Source organism: Pyxicephalus adspersus, chromosome 11, assembly GCF_032062135.1.
Source record: "Pyxicephalus adspersus chromosome 11, UCB_Pads_2.0, whole genome shotgun sequence".
Classification (NCBI taxonomy): Eukaryota; Metazoa; Chordata; class Amphibia; order Anura; family Pyxicephalidae; genus Pyxicephalus; species Pyxicephalus adspersus.
In genome coordinates this window covers 10,875,512-10,894,460 of record NC_092868.1, presented here as the reverse complement: position 1 = coordinate 10,894,460, position 18,949 = coordinate 10,875,512, and the positions used below count along the sequence as shown (strand labels likewise).

At 41.0% G+C, this 18,949-nt stretch overlaps 1 protein-coding gene across 2 annotated transcripts in view; it reads left to right on the top strand.

Moving 5' to 3' along the window:
- The window catches only part of LIPE (lipase E, hormone sensitive type), a 42,684-nt gene that overhangs the window by 13,008 nt on the left and 10,727 nt on the right, over positions 1-18,949 (top strand). The window contains exons 1-3 of one of the 2 annotated variants that reach the window (XM_072427230.1): positions 10,316-10,398; positions 12,751-13,289; positions 18,296-18,386. In XM_072427230.1, the coding sequence (XP_072283331.1) occupies positions 12,777-13,289; positions 18,296-18,386 (604 nt within the window). In that variant the 5' untranslated portion in view covers positions 10,316-10,398; positions 12,751-12,776. Of the gene's footprint in view, positions 1-10,315; positions 10,399-12,750; positions 13,290-18,295; positions 18,387-18,949 lie in introns of those variants that run through there. The other variant, XM_072427229.1, reaches the window with a different exon arrangement.

The window sequence follows — 18,949 nt, the reverse complement described above, 5'->3', positions numbered from 1 at the left end:
TTGGGAAATGAGGAACTTGTTAAGGTAAGGAAGGTTGATTGTAAGGCTGGCTGTGAGATTGTGGTGTGGTTACTTCTTCCCCATGGCCGTGAACTGCTGCCTCGGTAAAGACGCTCCATGCAACTTCTACCGCAGCAGCCTAATTTAGAGTGAATAGGGGTGGCAGAGAGAAGTTCAGTACCTCTCCTTGATGCCCACTGTCAAAACTGCAAACACTTGGGTGACATAGCTGCTGTGAAGGGGAAAAAAAGAAAGCCGATCTCGCTGTCCATTTGGGAGATTAGCATCTCTTTCCCCTTGGTGGAAAAAATACCCTTCCGAGATCGGGCATAGCCAGAGCCTCCCGGGATGCATGATGTAGTTGTCCGAGAGGCTCTGCGCTTTTATCGCTTCGGGGATCAAGACTTAAAGTGTACCTAAACACAGAATTTTCACTTTACATAAAAGGGTAGACCACCCTTTTATGCAAGGTAAAAATTCTTTTTGTTTTTTTTTTACCTATGTCACACATCCCAGGAGGCTCTTCGGTGCCCCTCGCGCATGCAAAGAAGGAGCCCTTTTGTCAAAAAGGACATTGCCGATCTCACGCATGCACAGTTTTTCCACAAACTACGTCACTTGACGCAGGCGCTAGATTGGGTGACCTAGTTTGGGGAAAAACATGCCGATCTCGAAGAACAGAGCAAAGATGGTGGCGTCTAATTTTTAGGCATCGTATACATTAAAGTACTAAGTGTCTGAGGCTGTTGCTGAATATGGATATACAGATGAAAATTTGGCCTCCTTTTCCCTAATTAATGTCTTAAATGGACAGAATTGTCACCCTATTGAGCAGCAAGCCTTTGTCCAAGCCCCTTCATTTTCCAATTTCCATTGGGACCTTGCATGGCCATTATAACTCAAACATATTAGGAATAGAATCTGTGAACTGTGAGTGTTTTTCCCAATCATGCCTTTACTGATCCAGAAGGCCAAAGAGTATATTGATCCTGCCCCTCCCCAGAATGTTCATCATTTTGCTGCTGTGACATAGCAGAGACCTCTGATGATGGAAGCTGTAAAGTGTCCCCTTCCCCCTTCTATGGAGTGACCTGCAGCCCAGCCCATCACACCACTGCTGGCCTTCTGCCTATTGGCTGCCTCTGACCTTTCACTCTCTCCCAAAACACTGAATAGCTGTCATGCTGCAGCCTTGTGTCAATGCCTGCACACAGATCTTCACCAACACGGTAAGTAAATGTTTATCCCCGACTCAAATATTCCATTTTATTTTTTAAATATGTTTTACTACGAAAAAATGACACCTGAAATGACCTATCCTTAGACTCCCAGGAATGCACCACACACGGGAATCTGTAAAGTATCTCAGCCAGGGTTCCATAGAACCCTAGGGTTCCTTTAGAGGTTGTTAGGGGTTCCTTGAGCCATGGGTAGTTTGTGCGTCCGCCCACTTACCACCACACTAATGTACTGTGAGCTGTCTATATATCTCAAGGGTCCCCCATGTTAAAAAGGTTCGGAAAGACACCTGTACAGGGTCAAATACCAGATTCACTATATATCTGCTGCCATATTTATTATTCACATTTACTGTTTTTTTTTCTTACACATTGACCCTTCAAACAAGATTCACAAAGATCAAGATTTATTTCTTTGATCTGGTAAATTTCAATTAATTTGTTGCAGGATATTTACAACAAATTAATTCACTCAGCGCTGTCATGTTGAATATTCCTCTTCAGCCACAACTTGGTGTTAGGAGCCCAGACACCATCAAACTTCTGTTCTGATTGTTGGCATTTGTAAAAAGTAAGGCGTAAAGGTTAAGGCAGGGTACACACTGAGGATTTTGTTTCTGATAAAATTGTCAGGTGCAAAATGTATCCGTACTGAATTGGTAGTACAATCTTCTCTTCTATTTTCCTGTCCCCTTATGGGAATGGCACAGTGTTCTCTCCTGTTCCTTTTAGCTGGGCGCACCACCTGGCAAATTTCAGTAACCACCAGGATGTTTTTGGGTGGTTACTTGATCAGTTGGGTCACAACACAGGAGCCACTGCCAAATGTGGATGTTTGGCTTATACAGACAATGAATAACTTGTGGCAGGCATTAAACTAGTTTTCTTTCTGGAAACGTGTAGTGTAATTTAACCTACCTATTTATGTAAAATTAATCAGCTTGGTTGGTCAGATGCAAAATTGGCAGCAGATATGCCCATGTTTACCAACCATATGTGTGCTACAATATATGCAGAGAATCAACTGATACCTTTGTTGTACAGACTGCATTTGGTACTTTTTTTCATGGCCATTTAGCTAAAACAAAAATATAATTTATAGAAGATTAATAGGTCTAAAGCTAGGTACACACTTCCAATAATTATCGTTAGAAAACGAACGTTTACGACCGATCAACGATTATGCACGAATATACTTGAACAATCTTATTGAGCACATATCTGTGTATGCTGTAACAATACGATACGACCAATAGTGTCCACACCTTAGATGCAATCGTTTGAACAATGCAAGGAGGGACATGTAAAGGAGAAAGTGTACTGCAGAAACATGCACGATCACTCAACGACTGTACACACGATAAATAGTGAACAATGGGAGGCCAGTCAGATCTGCCGTGGCGGTTGTTCATTTCCAACGACAATCCTCGTTCTTCGGCGTCGTTGGTCACTTTTTTCAGAACGATTTTTGGCCAATCGTTTGTTCGTCGGTCCTTTCTAACGATAATTATTGGACCTGTGTACGCAGCTTAAGATGTGCTGGCTGTATTTGTTTTCTCTTTCATGCTGCTATTTTATTTGCCTAGTGAAGCTGTGTATCTGACATTCACTGACACATTTTCTGGTGCCATGGAATTCTTCAGTGAATGTCAGATTCACTGTTTTATGAAAAGACCTTCATGTGTAAAATAGTTTCAGTAGGATGACAGCAGTCATTTTCCCTTTCAGAATCAGACTGCAGAACCCCGCTGCTCCCTTATTCTTTATACCGTAAAGGCAGTGTTCTCCCCAGAGCTTTTTAGCTGGGTGCACCACCCGGCACTTTTCAGTAGGCACCGGCTGTTTTTTGGGTAGGTACTTAAGAGTTGGGTCACAATACAGGGCTGCCACCCATCTACAATTTCTTACCACCCGGCATAAAAAAAATTCTGGATCGAACACTGCTGTAAAGGCATGTGGTACAGCACTGTGTAATATGTTGGCGCTATATAAAGATATATATATATATATATATATATATATATATATATATATATATAATAATAACAATAGTAATAGTCTTAAGGAATAGCTGGGAACAAAATACCTGATAACAGTCATTGTATCCAGTATGTGCAGCGAGTTACCAGCTTATTAAATTTCTAATAAGGCTGTTAAATCGCTGTTCTTTCTTTCAGGGCTTTCTGGTCTGTCCAGCACTGCCATCTTTCTTCCTGGTACTTCCTGACCTCACCCAGCTCTTTGCACATGCGTAAATTCACGCACCTGGTGACGCATGCGCAGAAGGAGCAGCCCGCAGGCCCTGGGATATGTAATGCAAGTGGACCAGGAGGCTGAGGGTTTCTCTTTTATTCTTTGTGACGATGGAAGAGTAAAAGGGAGTGAGGACCTCTCCAAAAAAAGAAAAAAAAATCACCTTTTTTTTGTTATGTAATGCCAACCTTTTACATAATGTTAAACGTGATAATTGATCTGCTTTAAATACGGCTTTCAGTTTTTAGTGCCTGAATATCCCCAGAATGTTAGGTACATGTGACGGCTGCCTTGGTATAACATGGGATAAGTAAATGCAAACCTTTCTGTGTTCAGTAATTAGAAACTGAACAAATTTCCTTACTGTAACCCAACTCCCAGGCTGATGTTTAACTGGCCTATATCTGTTAGATAACATGGGCAACCCATGTGGCTTCATTCACCAGTGGTAATGAACAAGAATATGACATTTTAGACCTTGACTCCCAATAGATATCAGAGAAGTAGATACTGAGTTAAGCTACATACACACTTCCAATTATTATCGTTGGAAAACGAACGACGAACGTTCATGCACGATATATATGAACGATCGTATAGCACCGATCCTGCACATAGAGTTAACGACACGATCGTTCGTAGATATTGTACACACAATAGATACGATCGTTTGAGCGATAGAGGAACTATGTGCACGACAGGAAAGTGAACGGACGTTCGTTCATCACGCATGCTCTGAACATGAACGATCAACGAACGACCGTACACACGAACGATGTTCAACGATCGTCGTCCAATCCAATCCGTCGGTCCGGTCGTTCGTTTCCAGCGACTTTCCTCGTTCGTCGGCGTCGTTGGTTACTTTTTTACGAACGATTTTTTGCCCAATCGATCGTTCGTCGTTCGATTGGAACGATAAAAATTGGAAGTGTGTACGCACCTTTACAGTGTGCTCCCCAGCCCTTTTCTGCCGCCGGTAACCACCCGGCTGTTTTTGAGTGGTTACTGAAGAGTTGGGTCAGAATACAGGGGCTGCTACCCACCTACAATATATTCCCACCCAGCTTTAAAAATATTCTGGGCTACAAAAAAGGGTTCCAAACACTCCCATTGACTTGAATCAGAGTGGTTGGGACTGTGTTTGAGCTCACAGCTCATCACAAGTCTGAAATAGCCCTAATGGATCTGGTCAGACATATATCCCCTGCCCACTACAAGGGCTGCTGTGATGAGGGGCATAGCTGTCATTATAGAGCACTGGATTTGGCAAAATGAAGTGCAGTATACAATGGTAATAGAAAAAAACATACAATGGTAATAGAATATTCAGAGAAAAGAAAAATAAGATTTAATTTGGGCTCAACAGGTATCAACTTATTTAAAATCCTTTAATTAAATGCACCCTTTATTCATCATTGTCATTCTACTTGGAGACTTTTGCATCAGTTTTAATGTCTTTTTGTAACCAGTACAGTGTTTGTCCTCCCTTATGTCTTCTATTTGCTGTTGTTATTGTTGTCCATTCTCAAAGTGGCCTCACATTTCATGGTTAAAGTTGATGGTATACCATGTCCTCCTATTTCTATGAAGTCAACGTTGATCTTGCCAAGTGTTCCCGTGGTTCTGTTTTGTTCCGTGACTCATGGGCTCATGTTGTTCTCTTCCAGCTCATGCTTCTGTAGATTCCCATGTATTTCTTGCCATCTTTGGACAGAGATATCTGTACAGAGGACACAACTGGTTTTCTTGTTTACACATTTTGTAGATCCCCCAGGACACATTGAATAGGTCCATCATATTCAAAGTAAAAATGTCCTTCTGTAATTATTGGAAATGAAATGTAACGCCCTGCCAGGGAATTAGGACAAGGAGCAGTGAACTCAGAGATGCAAGCGTGATGGTGAAGTGGTCCATACCCCATACCCCGTGTATTGGCTATGCAGAGCAAAGTGACACGAAGTTACCTCTTCTTTCCAAATGGCACCATGTATCTCAGTTTGTCAGCAAACAGTGCTTACAGGTATGGCGGAGGGGATAGTTACTTTCTGGCTTCCTACAATGGTTCTTGATGGCCCAGCACATGGTGTTGGGTAGAATGTCCTCGGCCCATTGTAAGGTTCAGTTTGTGGCTTAGAACCTTCACAGATCTTCCTTATACTTACAGAGGCTAAAGGCAATGGTGGAAAAGTAAGGAAGATATGTGTGTTGCTAGAGGTGTGAAAAAGCTTAGATCACCTATTGCCGTATTACCTAAACTAAAATCAGGTTTATTTAAAAGTTGTCTTTAAGGAATATAAATCTAAAATAATGCTTAACATGGGAAAAATAATGTTCTGCTACCATGCATTGAGACCTTTTTATCCAAAAAATGCAACAATTCATAAAGTTTCAGGCTGCATGGAAGAATGGTCTTTAATTCAATCTAACCTTTGGTATTAGGATTTCAAGAATCCTTTTCTGAAGCTAATAGGTCTTGTGACCCGAAGAATGTTAGGAGAATTGAAATACTTAAAGGAGACAGTCATGTAATGGACATCCAATCCTTTGCTTGCTCGTTCCTAGCTGCTGTGGTCTAAAAATCCCAAGCTTTGTCCGAGGTCAGACACTTCATCATGTGTTTGGGCCCAACACTTGTTAGTCGACCATAGATCTGTCTTATGGGTGGAGGTCACTTGCTCCCCTATTCATGGAAACTCCTAATATTGTCACCAGCTTCAGTAGAGGCAGGGAAGCAAAAGCAAGGCAAGGTAAGCATTAGGGGTTTGGAGAGGTGAGGGGTGTGTTGCCTTTACACTATTACTTTTTCCTGAAACAAGGAGTTTGTTTCTCCTTAAGATGCCGAGGGGGTTTGATGATTCCACTGGTAGACAAGGCACATTCTTTGCCCAATCCACGTTACTCTTACTATACCACTTCCCCATCAACAGGGGGCACTCTCTAACACCAACAGTCAGTGGGAGCAATTTGAGTGATCAGGGGTGGAATGGAGCAGTATTGGATCGGACAGGTTAATTGGTGCAGCATGGAGTTGCCAAGAAGATGATCAATAGATGAGGGAGATAAAGCTTGTGTACCTGATCATTCACCCATTGGCCTGTGTATATAATGGTGTGTGTAACCAGAAAGGCAGGGAGATGATCAGGAGAAGATGATTTGGACAGAGACAGCTATAAACCTCAATAAGGACACTACAAACCCCCTTTCATACAAAGTGTTGGTAGGATTTTAATAACGGGTCCTCTTTAAAAAGCCTTTTTTGCTTCAAAGCTTGGCAGAGTGCATCCATGATTTCATGAGATTTCAGCTTTCCCAAGTGTCATCCGTTACGCCCGTTCCTATTACTGAAATGTTTTTGAATGGCTTACATATCTATTACAGTGTGAGAATGAAGTATAACTTTGCTGTGGTTAACCAAAGTAAAAGTCTGTTTTGCAAGTTTAGTGTGATGTTGTAATGATAGATTTGGCCGTGGCAGACAAGATGAGAAACCTTGTTGGGTATGAGAACTTTGTGCGGCAGCAATGTGTGGCTCCATGGTGCACGAAGAACAATCGCACATCAGCGGTCCTGTGATGATTGATGAAATAATGAATTCTGTGGTTGCTATGAGTTGCAATGTATTTATATGGCTGATAAAAGCAGCTAGATATAAGTGTACAATATTAAATGTGCTATTTTACAATGCAGATATAATGCCCCTTAGGTGCAGTCTGCTTCTGGGGGCAGCATGTTGAATCTTCCTGTAACTCAGAAATTCCAAACCCCCATCCCGAATAATATCCTGCAATATAGTGCTTCTGGAGAGGAGCCTGCATTGCACAGCGATCCTCAAACGGTCATCCTAAACTTACAGGAAAAACATGACATGGGGTAATTTTAAAGTAAGTGATAGGGCCCATTAATGCTTTTGTAACAATCCTGCTTCCCCTCCATGCTGGGGTGATGCCCGTGAATGGGCTACCAAACATAACAAGTCAGTACAAAAATCAGACCTGTACTATTTTTGCTATGTATTGCAGTGCTCTATATCCGTGTTTCTCATTCATGGTTCTTCCAGAGGTTACTGGGGGGTTTCTTAAACAATGAGTAGTTTGGCCCTCTCGGGTCAGTTACCACTGATATCATTGATTTTTGGCTAACTGTAAGGGTGACATTCTTCTCAGTGAGCAGCAATGTAAGACACATTCTTCCCACTGACCACCTCACTAATGTACTTTGAGCTATGGATATATTGATTATAAAGGAGGTTCCCTAAGATCTGAAAGTTATTTTTGGGGTTCCCCCATGTTTAAAATGTTGTAACGGCTGCTGTACAGTTGCCTTGTGGTGCATAGAAATCGCACCAGCACATGAGAAGTGTCTCACCTTATGGTAGCAGTAGCATGTGAATGGACCCTAAGTCTGTTCCTTCTCAACGCATGGGTTCCCACAGAGGTTTTTCGGGGTTCCTTAAGCAATGGTGGATTAAAATTCCTTCTACAATAATCATCAGTGTAAATGGACCAGTTATTTACTGATCTCTACAGCAGAGGTTCATGTCAGTATAAGGGTACTTTTCAACTTTCCAATATATGGGAGCGCTGCATCAATCAGCAAAGCAAAAAGGACATTTCCCCGATTATCACCAAGTAAGGGACCCTTATCCTCTGATCACTAGTGTAAGAGGGTGATATACTTTTCACAATACTGTTATTTTCTCATTATTATTATTATTAGGTATATTGGGATTATTTTTGTCTTATAAATTGCATGTTTCCAGTGTCAAATTGCATTTGAATCTGTAATATTTGTAATGCAAAGGATATAAAGCAATGTGTGTGTCCATTGCAGGACCTTTACCCGGTGTCATATCCTGTATGTTGTTGTGCAGCTATTCTAGCTAGGAAGATGCAGCTTCCTCAGATTTCTTCCGTCTTGTATTACAGTGTTTAGCTGTTTTTGTTGTCTAGAAAGAAGATCAGAAATAGCCTGGCTTGTTTCCTACTAGTGTGAATGTCTTTATCTGTGCAGAGGGCACTGTGTACATAGAACACTGATGGGAAATAAAAGAGCTTATAGTCACATGAGCCAGTGGTGCCAGGCAGGACCAGCACGGCCCAATACTGGACACGGGAGTCATTGTTTGGTCATTACCTACATCTACATCAAACAGTTCTGACCAGGGACTGATCTAAAATGGCTGTGCAGAAAGGTGAGTGAGCTAGGTACAGACTGGGTCCTGATAGAAAGTAGGGAGGGATTTCTTGAGCATTGAACAATTCATGACTCTCAGGTCAGATTAAGTGATACCAATGATCTTTTTTTGCTGTCATTTGGATACCTTTATTCTCACTGGCCAGCAATGTAAGAGGAATTCTTCCCACTGACCCACCACAGTATTGTACTGTGAGCTGTGGATATAGTAATTATAGAAAAATTCACCCATGTTAGAGGTTGAGGAAGGCTGATATACAGGTTTAGGTTACGAATGTTCTGATTATTATTTGTATCACAAGTCTGAAGATTAGGATGACAGCAAGGCAAAAGGTATCTCTGAAAGATCAGCCTTCATTGTTTTTTTTTCTTTGTTTTTTGTTTTTTTTATGCTGATTTCCTTTAATGAAAGCATGTATATTTAAAGAGGAGATAAGAGGAGATATGTATATAAGGGGTTCTTTCCTAAGCTGGGTGGGAAGAAGCTGTAGGTGGGTGGTAGCCCCTGTACCCAACTTTTCAGTAACCACCCAAAACAGCTGGGTGATTACTAAAAAGTGCTGGGCGGTGCACCGGGCTAAAAGTGGCTGGAGAGAACACTGGCATTTTATATAGACATCTAGATTTTTTCACATGTTAACTGCTTTACTTGAAAACCACGCTTACACAGTTCAGTATTTGAAGAGCAAATGACACATACTGAAAAGAAGGAATATCCTCCCCCAATTATTCCCCCGACTCTGTATGTCTTTGTTACCAGCTTTCAATTAGAGAGAGGCGGTCTGAAAATAAACAGCTCATCAATGCATTTTGAAAACCCACCATGTTCGACATTTACAAAACCTTATGTTACATTGGAACCATAAAGGAGCAGAAGAAAACTCGCTGAGCCAGATATCATATGATAGGAGCCAAGTTGGGTCAGATACAGCTATGCACCATCAGAGGGACATCTCGTATATCTCCAGAATCAGGGAGTCAAATACACAGAATGGAGAGATAAAACACATACTTCCTTCCACAAGCCGAATTGGAAAGAACTAATTCTCAGATCAGCTCTCCTAAAAAATGGACATGAATTGTGACAAGGACATTAGATTGTGACCCTCTTTAGTGAGGTGGCTAGGACTCTGTATGACAGATTTATAAAAGCTCTCCAGTGAAGCTGGGTCATCCAGAAAACCTGGAATGGATTTCTTAAATGTAATTTGCTATTGGCAAATATTTTCAATCCTGGATCAGTTCCATTCCAGGTTTGCTGGATCATCCAGCTTCACTGATGAAAGTGTATCCTCTCCAACCTTGGAGAACTTTTATAAATCAGGTCTTGTGTGTACAATAATGGATATCAAACCAATGACAATTGGGAAGACTGATAGAAGGACAAAGCACGGGGAAGAATTAGGAGAAAGGGGAAAGAAGGGTAGGTAAACAGAAAATAGAAAAATAGAAACTAAAACAGCTGGAATCTTTGACTTCTGAGCCCAGCCAAGTCCCATAGCAGCGTGCCAAGTAGATGTCACATACGTCACAATAATAAACAGGGCATCATCCTCTGGAGATGTCACTTTCTTTATGGGCTGGCTCCAGTTGCTGTGCCCTCCTCCAGCTGCTTTATAGCTCTGCAGGAGGAGCCTGGTGAGACATTTAGATGAAACTATCTGATCAAGCAAAGTCCTCCTAACAGGAAGCCCGGGGACAGCTGTGACTTCAGGTAGGAGACGGGCATATTGCAGCCCGTTTGCCATGTCTCCTTTTTTCTCCTCTTTTCTATATCTATACTGGATCTGTCCTCTCCTCTAGCCTGGTCCTTGTTGCTCTCCCCTTCCTGCTCTCTGATGACCTTTCCTCTCTTGTGACATTTCTCTTACACTGTGTTCTCAGCATTTACCAAAGTTGTATTCCTGATAAGAGATTTAGAAATTGCAGCTGCTCTCCAGATGTGTTGGGGGAGAATTGTTCTGCCGGTTCACTTCATATATTTTCTATAGGATGGGATCGGGCCTGTCACTTCTTGATCACCACATGATTTAATGTAGAAAGTCTGGAGATGTTGTATTCTGTGATTTAGATATAAGGAAAGAGAAATGTGCTTTATATCTGGTATATTATGATTACATATAGCAGCCTTTCATCCACTTTTCAACATGGGGAACCCTTAAAATTACTTTAAGATCTTCAGGGAACCCCTGACAATAAATACTATATCCACAGCTCACTGTATGTTAACTTTGTAATAAGTGAGAAAAATTACACTCTTACAGATAGCCAAAATAATCATTGGTGTCACTTGAACTGACCTGAGAAGCACAAATTGCTCAAGGAACCCTGATTGGAAAATATGGCTATAGATGAATGTAATACGTTAGTATTATTATTTACCTGGCCCTTTTTTTTTTAAACAATGCTCTCTGACTTGTAGAATATACAAGATGTTGGCTACCAGACCAGTCTGCTGGCTTACTAACATTACCATAATTTGTCCATATCTAAGTACTTCAATTTATATCAACCGTCACTGACCTCCCTGCAAAGATGATCAATTGATACTTTCTATACCTTCCTATGCCTGTCTGCTATAATGAACAGTAAAAATGTCATGATCTGACTTTTCTAGGGATTTGAGATTCCTGGCCCCCCACTGTGTTGATGTAAGGGCAGACGGATGACTGAAGTGCAGTAGGGAACCAGGAATCCAACACCAGTTGGGTTCTGAAGTTTTTTTTTTTTTGTCTGTGGTTTCTCCTTATTACAGCAGAGATTGGCTTTATGGGCTATGATAGAATTAAGTATTGTTTCTTTGCAGGTAAACATTTATTTTAGTATTTTTTTTTTTTTTAGCAACCTTCAACCATTTACCTTTTAATGTGCACTCTTTGTAGTCAAATACCTCTAAAAAGCCTTCACCCCGCTTACTTCAGTATGGCAGCCATGGTCCCCTCTACTGTCAACGTTTACGGGCTGAAAAAATGTTATGGACATTCAATTAACATGAGTTTTTATTAAAGCAAAGCTCAGTTGTGATTGGGGGTAACTGAGTACTTAACATAATATGTGCACAGTGTACCTAGACATTACAAGAGACTTGCCTTTCTCTAATGTTAACAGCTCTGCATTTTTTACCACTGCCGCCATCTTCTTCTTCACTTTATCTGGACTATTGTCTTCTTTCTTCAGCCACAGAGTGGCCACTAGTATGCAACTCCCCCTGCCTGCAGCTACATTATCCCACACAATTTACAGTGTTGTACAGGTGCCAAGAGTAAGAGAAAAGTGCACATTGCATTGATGATGTGCTGCAAGCAATGTACACACAAGTGTGTTTTTTTTTTTTTTTTTTTTTTAAGGAACCTACAAAGTCTCCAAACCTGTAACTTCTTGCAATTTTTTTCTGTTTAAGCACTGATGTTTAATTGGATTTTCCAATGACTGACCAATTGTCTGGCAAACCCAGGAATTATCTACACAGATGAGATTGTTGTAGATCCCACCAATGGCACTTAGTTGGGAACAATTTGCTTCCATCTAACGCCTATGAGTACCTATAGGTGGCAGTTGTCCTATTAGAGGCATTTTGTCAGCTGGAATCGAGTGAATTTGGGGATTCTTCATCTTTCAGTTTTTTTGCAGTATTAAAGAGGTTTAGAATTGGCATAGGTTAAGGTCCAACACGTTATTCAAGAAATAAGGAGAATAATTCAGAGAGTATTAGTCATTTCATTGTCATATTGATGCTTTAGCTCTGAATTGTTTTTTTTCATCATACAATTTTTCCTTTTTGCTCCCTTCCTTATTTTATGGAAATGAGAGAGTGTTCTGTAGTCCAGAGGAGAAGAACTAGGCAGGGCTGACTGAACTACTTGATTTCAGTTGAGCAGCAGCACTTTGTTGTCAGGTCAGACAGAAAGTTAGGACCACAGTGGGTTTCTTGCAGATCAACAGGTTTTTGGCCAGTTATATATTGTAATATCTAAAAGTGAACAATCCCTTTTAACTTGATATTTTGTTGCCTGAACATGTTTCCTGTGGTATCAGACATTAAGAACTGCTTTCTTTCTCGTTTTAGGAGTGGTGCTCGTGCCTCCCGAGCAGATGGACCCCCGGCCCCTGTTCCAGGCCGTGGACGCCTTGTGCCAGGATAACATTAAGCACTTTGGAGAGTCCAAATCTGAAGTTAGCTCTCGCCTGGTGCAAGCCTTCTCTCGGATCAAGGAACAGGCAAGTGGAGTTGAGCCGTCCCTACGTGCCCTGGCTGCAGTTTGTCCACTTTTTGACTTAGACCCCGAAACTCCAGCCAATGGATACCGAAGCCTACTGAAAGTGGTACTTGCCTGCACCCAGCACATCCTGCACAAGTGCCGCTACATCACCTCCAGCCGCCATAGCCTCTTCTTCCGAGCTGCCCACAACTGCGCAGAGCTAGAAGCGTACGGTTCCGCTCTCACTCAGCTCCGAGCCCTGCTCTGTTTTGCACAGCGGCTTCTCACTGCCAACCGCCATGGGGACCTCTTCTTCTGGCAGGAGCGTGGCCTCTCCGAAGAGTTCCTGCGGGAATACAGCACCATGCACAAAGGCTGCTTTTATGGACGTTGTATGGGGTTTCAGGTGAGGTTCTGCTGCTTGTTGTTTAATTATACAACTTTTCTTGTTTTTTGTTTTTTTCCCAAATATCTATTTGAGGTGCTTGAAATAATAAAAATCTATGATAAATTTATCCTGAAAAGTCTAAATGGTGCTGCTGCCTATGTCTGCCCTTTAATTGGAGCGTCTAGGTTAAAAGTATAATCAATTTGCATAAAGCTCCAAAACAGTCTAAGTTAGCTATATTTGGCTGATGAACCTTTCATCATCAGAATGTTTAAAGCTGATTTTTGCTCTTTTCTATGTACATTTTCATGATTTTTGAACACTTTCAGATGGATTGCCAACATTTCAAGGAGATCGGGATGGTGTGTTGCCTATAGCAGCCTTATATTAGCATTTTTTTCCCCCAATGAGCATTGGATGGGTTATGTATGGTTTCTGATTTCTTTTTATTTCTGTCCCATTATAAAAGGATAATTGATACCTTAACTGGCCTCTGTTTTTTCCCCATATCTCTGTGTCATTGTACCCTGTGACTCCTACGCACTTTATTTACCATCATGTTTCCACTGAACTTTTTCCTATTGCCGGCACTAAGCCATCTCTGTCCCTGACCTTCCGGAGAACCTTGAACTTCTCTTGGTATGTGTTACAATGACATCACTGTGCGTTATCAGTGCCAGAGATAAGATGTGACACAGATTTTATAAAGTGGATCCAGCTGTATGAGTTGTCTTCTGTGTACCTCATCCAATTAGGCCATGGCCGTGCTCACTGTCACTGTATTAGCCTACGTACACACGTCAGATGAGTCTCATCCAATATTCGCATACACACGTCTGATGAATCTCGTCCAATATTCGCCTCTAGGCTGATTGGATGGGAGATGATCAGATGGAAGATTAGAATCTGGCGTGTGTGCAGTGCTTGTCATTCATGGCTTTGTCCTGGCAGATCCACAAACAATGCACCATTCTTCCCCTTCTCCTCTCCATAGAGTAGAACAGTACTGTATGTACTGAGCTCATTCCTGCATTGTTCAGTCTTTTGTTGTTGGAAAGGATCATGAAAGATCCTTTCCAACAACAGTTATTGCCCGTGTGTACCCAGCTTTAGGTTTGTATGGTTGGCGGGGTATGATTGAGTTATCTTGGCCCACAAAGATACAGGTAGGTCCATTAATATTTGGAAAGAGAAAACTTTTTTTCGAATGTTGGTTCTGTACAATACCACAATTCATTTTAAATGAAACAACTGCTCTGCCAGGCCTTTACTGCAGTGGCTTTCGGTTGCTGTTTGTTTGTTTTTGGGCCTTTCTGTGTGAAGTTTAGTCTTCAACAAGTGAGATGCATGCTCAATTGGGTTTAGATCAGGTGACTGACTTGGCCATTCAAGAATATTCCACTTCTTTGCTTTAATAAACTCCTAGGTTGCTTTGGTTGTATGTTTTGGGTCATTGTCCACCTGTATTATGAAACGCCTCCCATCAATGTGACTGCATTTAGCTGGATTTGAGCAGACAGTATGTCTCTGAACACCTCAGAATTAATTCGGCTGCTTCTGTCCCGTGCCACATCATCGATAAACACGCCCAAGCCATCACACTGCCTCCGCCATGTTTTACAGATGATGGGGTATGCTTTGGATCATGAGCTGTTCCACGCCTTCTTCATACTTTTTTCTTGCCATCATTTTGGTAATGGTTGATCTTGGTTTCATCTGTCAAAAGAATGTTTTTTCAGAACTGTGCTGGCTTTTTTAGATGTTTTTGAGCAAAGTCCAATCTAGCCTTTCTATTCTTGAGGCTTATAAGTGGCTTGCCCCTTGCAGTGCACCCTCTGTATTTACTTTCATGCAGTCTTCTCTTTATGATAGACTTGGATATCGATACGCCTACTTCCTGGAGAGTGTTGGTCACTTGGTTGGCTGTTATGAAGCGGTTTCTCTTCACCATGGAAATGATTCTGCGATCATCCACCACTGTTGTCTTCCGTGGATGTCCAGGTCTTTTGGCGTTGCTGAGTTCACCAGTGCTTTGTTTCTTTCTCATGATGTACCAAACTGTAGATTTGGCCACTGCTAATATTGTAGCAACTTCTCGGATGGGTTTTTTCTGTTTTTGCAGCTTAGGGATGGCTTGTTTCACCTGCATGGAGAGCTCCTTTGACCGCATGTTGGTCTGTTCATAGCAAAATCTTTGCAGTTGGAATCGTCAATATAGCTAAGGAACTAGTGTGTTTAACCCCGAGTGTGACTCTGGATAGAAAAAAGATGCTGAAAGCGGTAACCTTGAGCCACACTCGGGGTAGCTAAAACAGTGAAATACAATAGTAAATATTGTATTTCACTGATCCACCGATGTCCTTCTCTGCGATCCCCCTCTTCTCACTTCCTCTTTATTATTCCTCATTATTTTGACATGATTTTGTTTCAGACTTTATTATACTCATACTATTTAATTATACTGTAAAATAAATTTTCATGAAAAACAATGTACCGCTTTTAGACATAAAAATCCAGACAGAAATGAACCGCCCAGGAGGTTAAATGGAAAGATCAACAGTTTCAGGCTATGTACTAACTCTCTACAGGTAACCTTTATCTAGCAAAGTGAAGACTTGCATTCTTCCAAGGAATATTCAGAAGGGTTGTTTAGCAGTTTGAGATCCTCTAAAGCCAGGTACACACAGGCAAATCCTCTGGATTGCACCTGAAACTGATACAATCTACCTCTACGTACACACTTCCAATTATTATCGTTGGAAGACGAACGATCCTGCACGATATCTACGAACGATCGTATAGCACCGATCCTGCACATAGAGATAACGACACGATCGTTCGTAGATATTGTACACACAATAGATACGATCGTTTGAGTGATAGAGGAACTATGTGCACGACAGGAAAGTGAACGAACGTTCGTTCATTACGCATGCTCAGACCATGGACGATCAACGAACGACCGTACACACGAACGATGTTCAACGATCGTCGCCCAATCCGATCCGCCGGTCCGGTCGTTTGTTTCCAACAACTTTCCTCGTTCGTCGGCGTCGTTGGTTACTTTTATGAACGATTTTTTGCCCAATCGATCGTTCGTCGTTCGATTGGAACGATAAAAATTGGAAGTGTGTACGCACCTTTAGGCTGTAAGCTCTTTTGGACTGTCATTTACTACCCCTATTTAATGTGCAGTGCCACGTAATATGTTGGCCATATATAAATACAGTTTATTAATAATAATCATAATCTATATATCAGTAATCAGTCTGTTGGAGGTCACAAAACATTGCATACACGTATATGATATATTTGTTTTCTCAAACAGAAAGTTAGATTTTGATCCCACTGTTTGAACACGCAGACACGTGCATGACGTGTACTTTCGATCAATATTTACCAAGAAATCTGATATATTCAGCATGGTGGCTCAGGAGGTTAGCACTATGGCCTTTGCTGTGCTAGGACCCCCGTTCAAATCTCAGCCAGGACACTATCTGCATGGAGTTTGCAGGTTCTCCCCGTGTTTGTGTGGGTTTCCTCCAGGTACTCCTCCGTTTTCCTCCCACATTCCAAAAACCTGCAGTTGTGTTATTTGGCTTTCGCCAAAATTGACCTTAGACTGTATTAAAGACATATGACTATGATAGGGACATTAGATTGTGAACTCCATTGTGGGACAACTAGTCACATGACTATGGACTTTGTACACCGCTGTCTAATATGTTGTTGCTAAATAAATACTTTGTAATAATCTCCCCCGATTGGAAACCCTAAAAATCATTTGTTTACAAATGATCAGTTGGCATTTAATTTCACTTTCAGATTCACTTCAGATCCGATTGTTTTTTTTTTTACTGAAATTCAGATTGGAAGTGAACAATTGAACAACTGTGTATTGTTGCCATTGACTGCTAATCTTCCCAGATTTGGAGTGAGATTTGCTAATATCATTACAGTGCTGACCACTGTTCTCCTTGCTGGAGTGTAAGCTGTACCAAAGGTTCTTCCCTGCAAGGATCTCCCTGAAGAACTCTTCATTAGTAGTTACTATTCATTATACATATGTTCTATTGGTAACTGGGAAAAGACCGTCTGCAGGGAGACAACAGGCCAGACTGGGATTATACCTATTTCCCACTTTTTCTGGCCAAACCTTCCATGGTCAAGGTCCTCTTTAAAATGAACCTGTGTTTTGTCCCTGTGGAATAAATTAACAAAGGGATTAGCTGTTTCTGATTAGAATGCAAATTCAGTTATAATGGAAAGAGAGAATTACCTTTTTTTAAACCACGTAAAGAGTGTGACAGCAGAAGTTACTCACCTGTCCCCATTCCCTTGCAGCACCATCCTCTTTATCTTTTCTTCCAATAGACAATATTCGGCCACCTTGATTGTCCAGGCCGGAATGATGTAACTCCCCCATATGGTAGTTTATTCATTCCTGGCACATGCAGAGGAAGCTGAGATTACCATGCGCAGATCAGCTATTTGCCAGAAACCTGCAGCGATCAGGCAGGTAGGAGGGATTATTGCAGAATATACATCTATCTATACTTACATCGCCTGGCCCTTTCTGCAACTTTAGTTCTGCCTTATCTTTATTTTATTTGCAAAAATGAAAAATGAAGGTCATCAGACCATACAAACATTATTCCTGACATTTTCATACTGAATTATTTGAATTGCAAAATAATTCCCATAATAAGAAACATCTGCTAGTTTGAAGATTTCCTGAATTTATAATTTGTGGTAATGTAATTCTGAAAGTTCTCCAATAATCAGATGCACTCTTTTCATTTTATGTTAATGGATGAGAGTATCAGAGGTATAACCTCCTTTTATCACAAATGTTTGTTTCCTTAGGTTTACATCTTATTGATATGACCCTTGGCACTCCCTTTGTCACCTGACTAACCTGTAACCTTTGCACCAGGTTCTAATCTCATTGTGATTTCTCCTTTTTTTCACCAGTTTTAAAGTGACCTGTGATTTCATCCCTGTTTTCTGTTTTGTGTTTGCAGTTCACTCCTTCCATCCGCCCGTTTCTGCAGACGATCGCCATTGGGTTAGTGTCATTTGGGGAGAATTACAAGCGGCATGAATCTGGGATAAGTAAGTGTTAAATGTATTCATTCTCCTGGCTTTTTAAAACTTGTATTGTTTGAACATATTTTTCCAAGTTGCAAAGAAAGTTACAAAGTTTTTGTAAAAGTTTGCTATGCATTGTATACTTGTAAATTATGTTGAGAATAAATTTCATCAGATACCTGGTTACTATAAAGTTATGGTAACTAGCGCCCCCTAATGTTGAGCATGTTGAAGCATTTTTTTAATTGCAGGTGTTCATTTAGTTTGTAGGGACTTGACTGTGCATGTCTGATACAATCCTTTATCTACGTATACACTGATTATCCCCAGCTATGTATGTAAATGATCTGCATTGATCCAGTGCATACAGACATTTATAGTCTTCTTCTGAAGTTTATTTGTGAAGCATTTTTGATTTTTGAACAGAGTTTGAATTGGGTCATATCAAAAAAATATATATTTTAATTTTATCAGCCTTCTCTCAAATAAACAGGCATGCATTATATTCTTCAGTATTTTTTCTTATCTTCCTGATCACTCCGGCCCTACAATTTGTTAGGAACATTAGATTGGGAACTCATCTGATG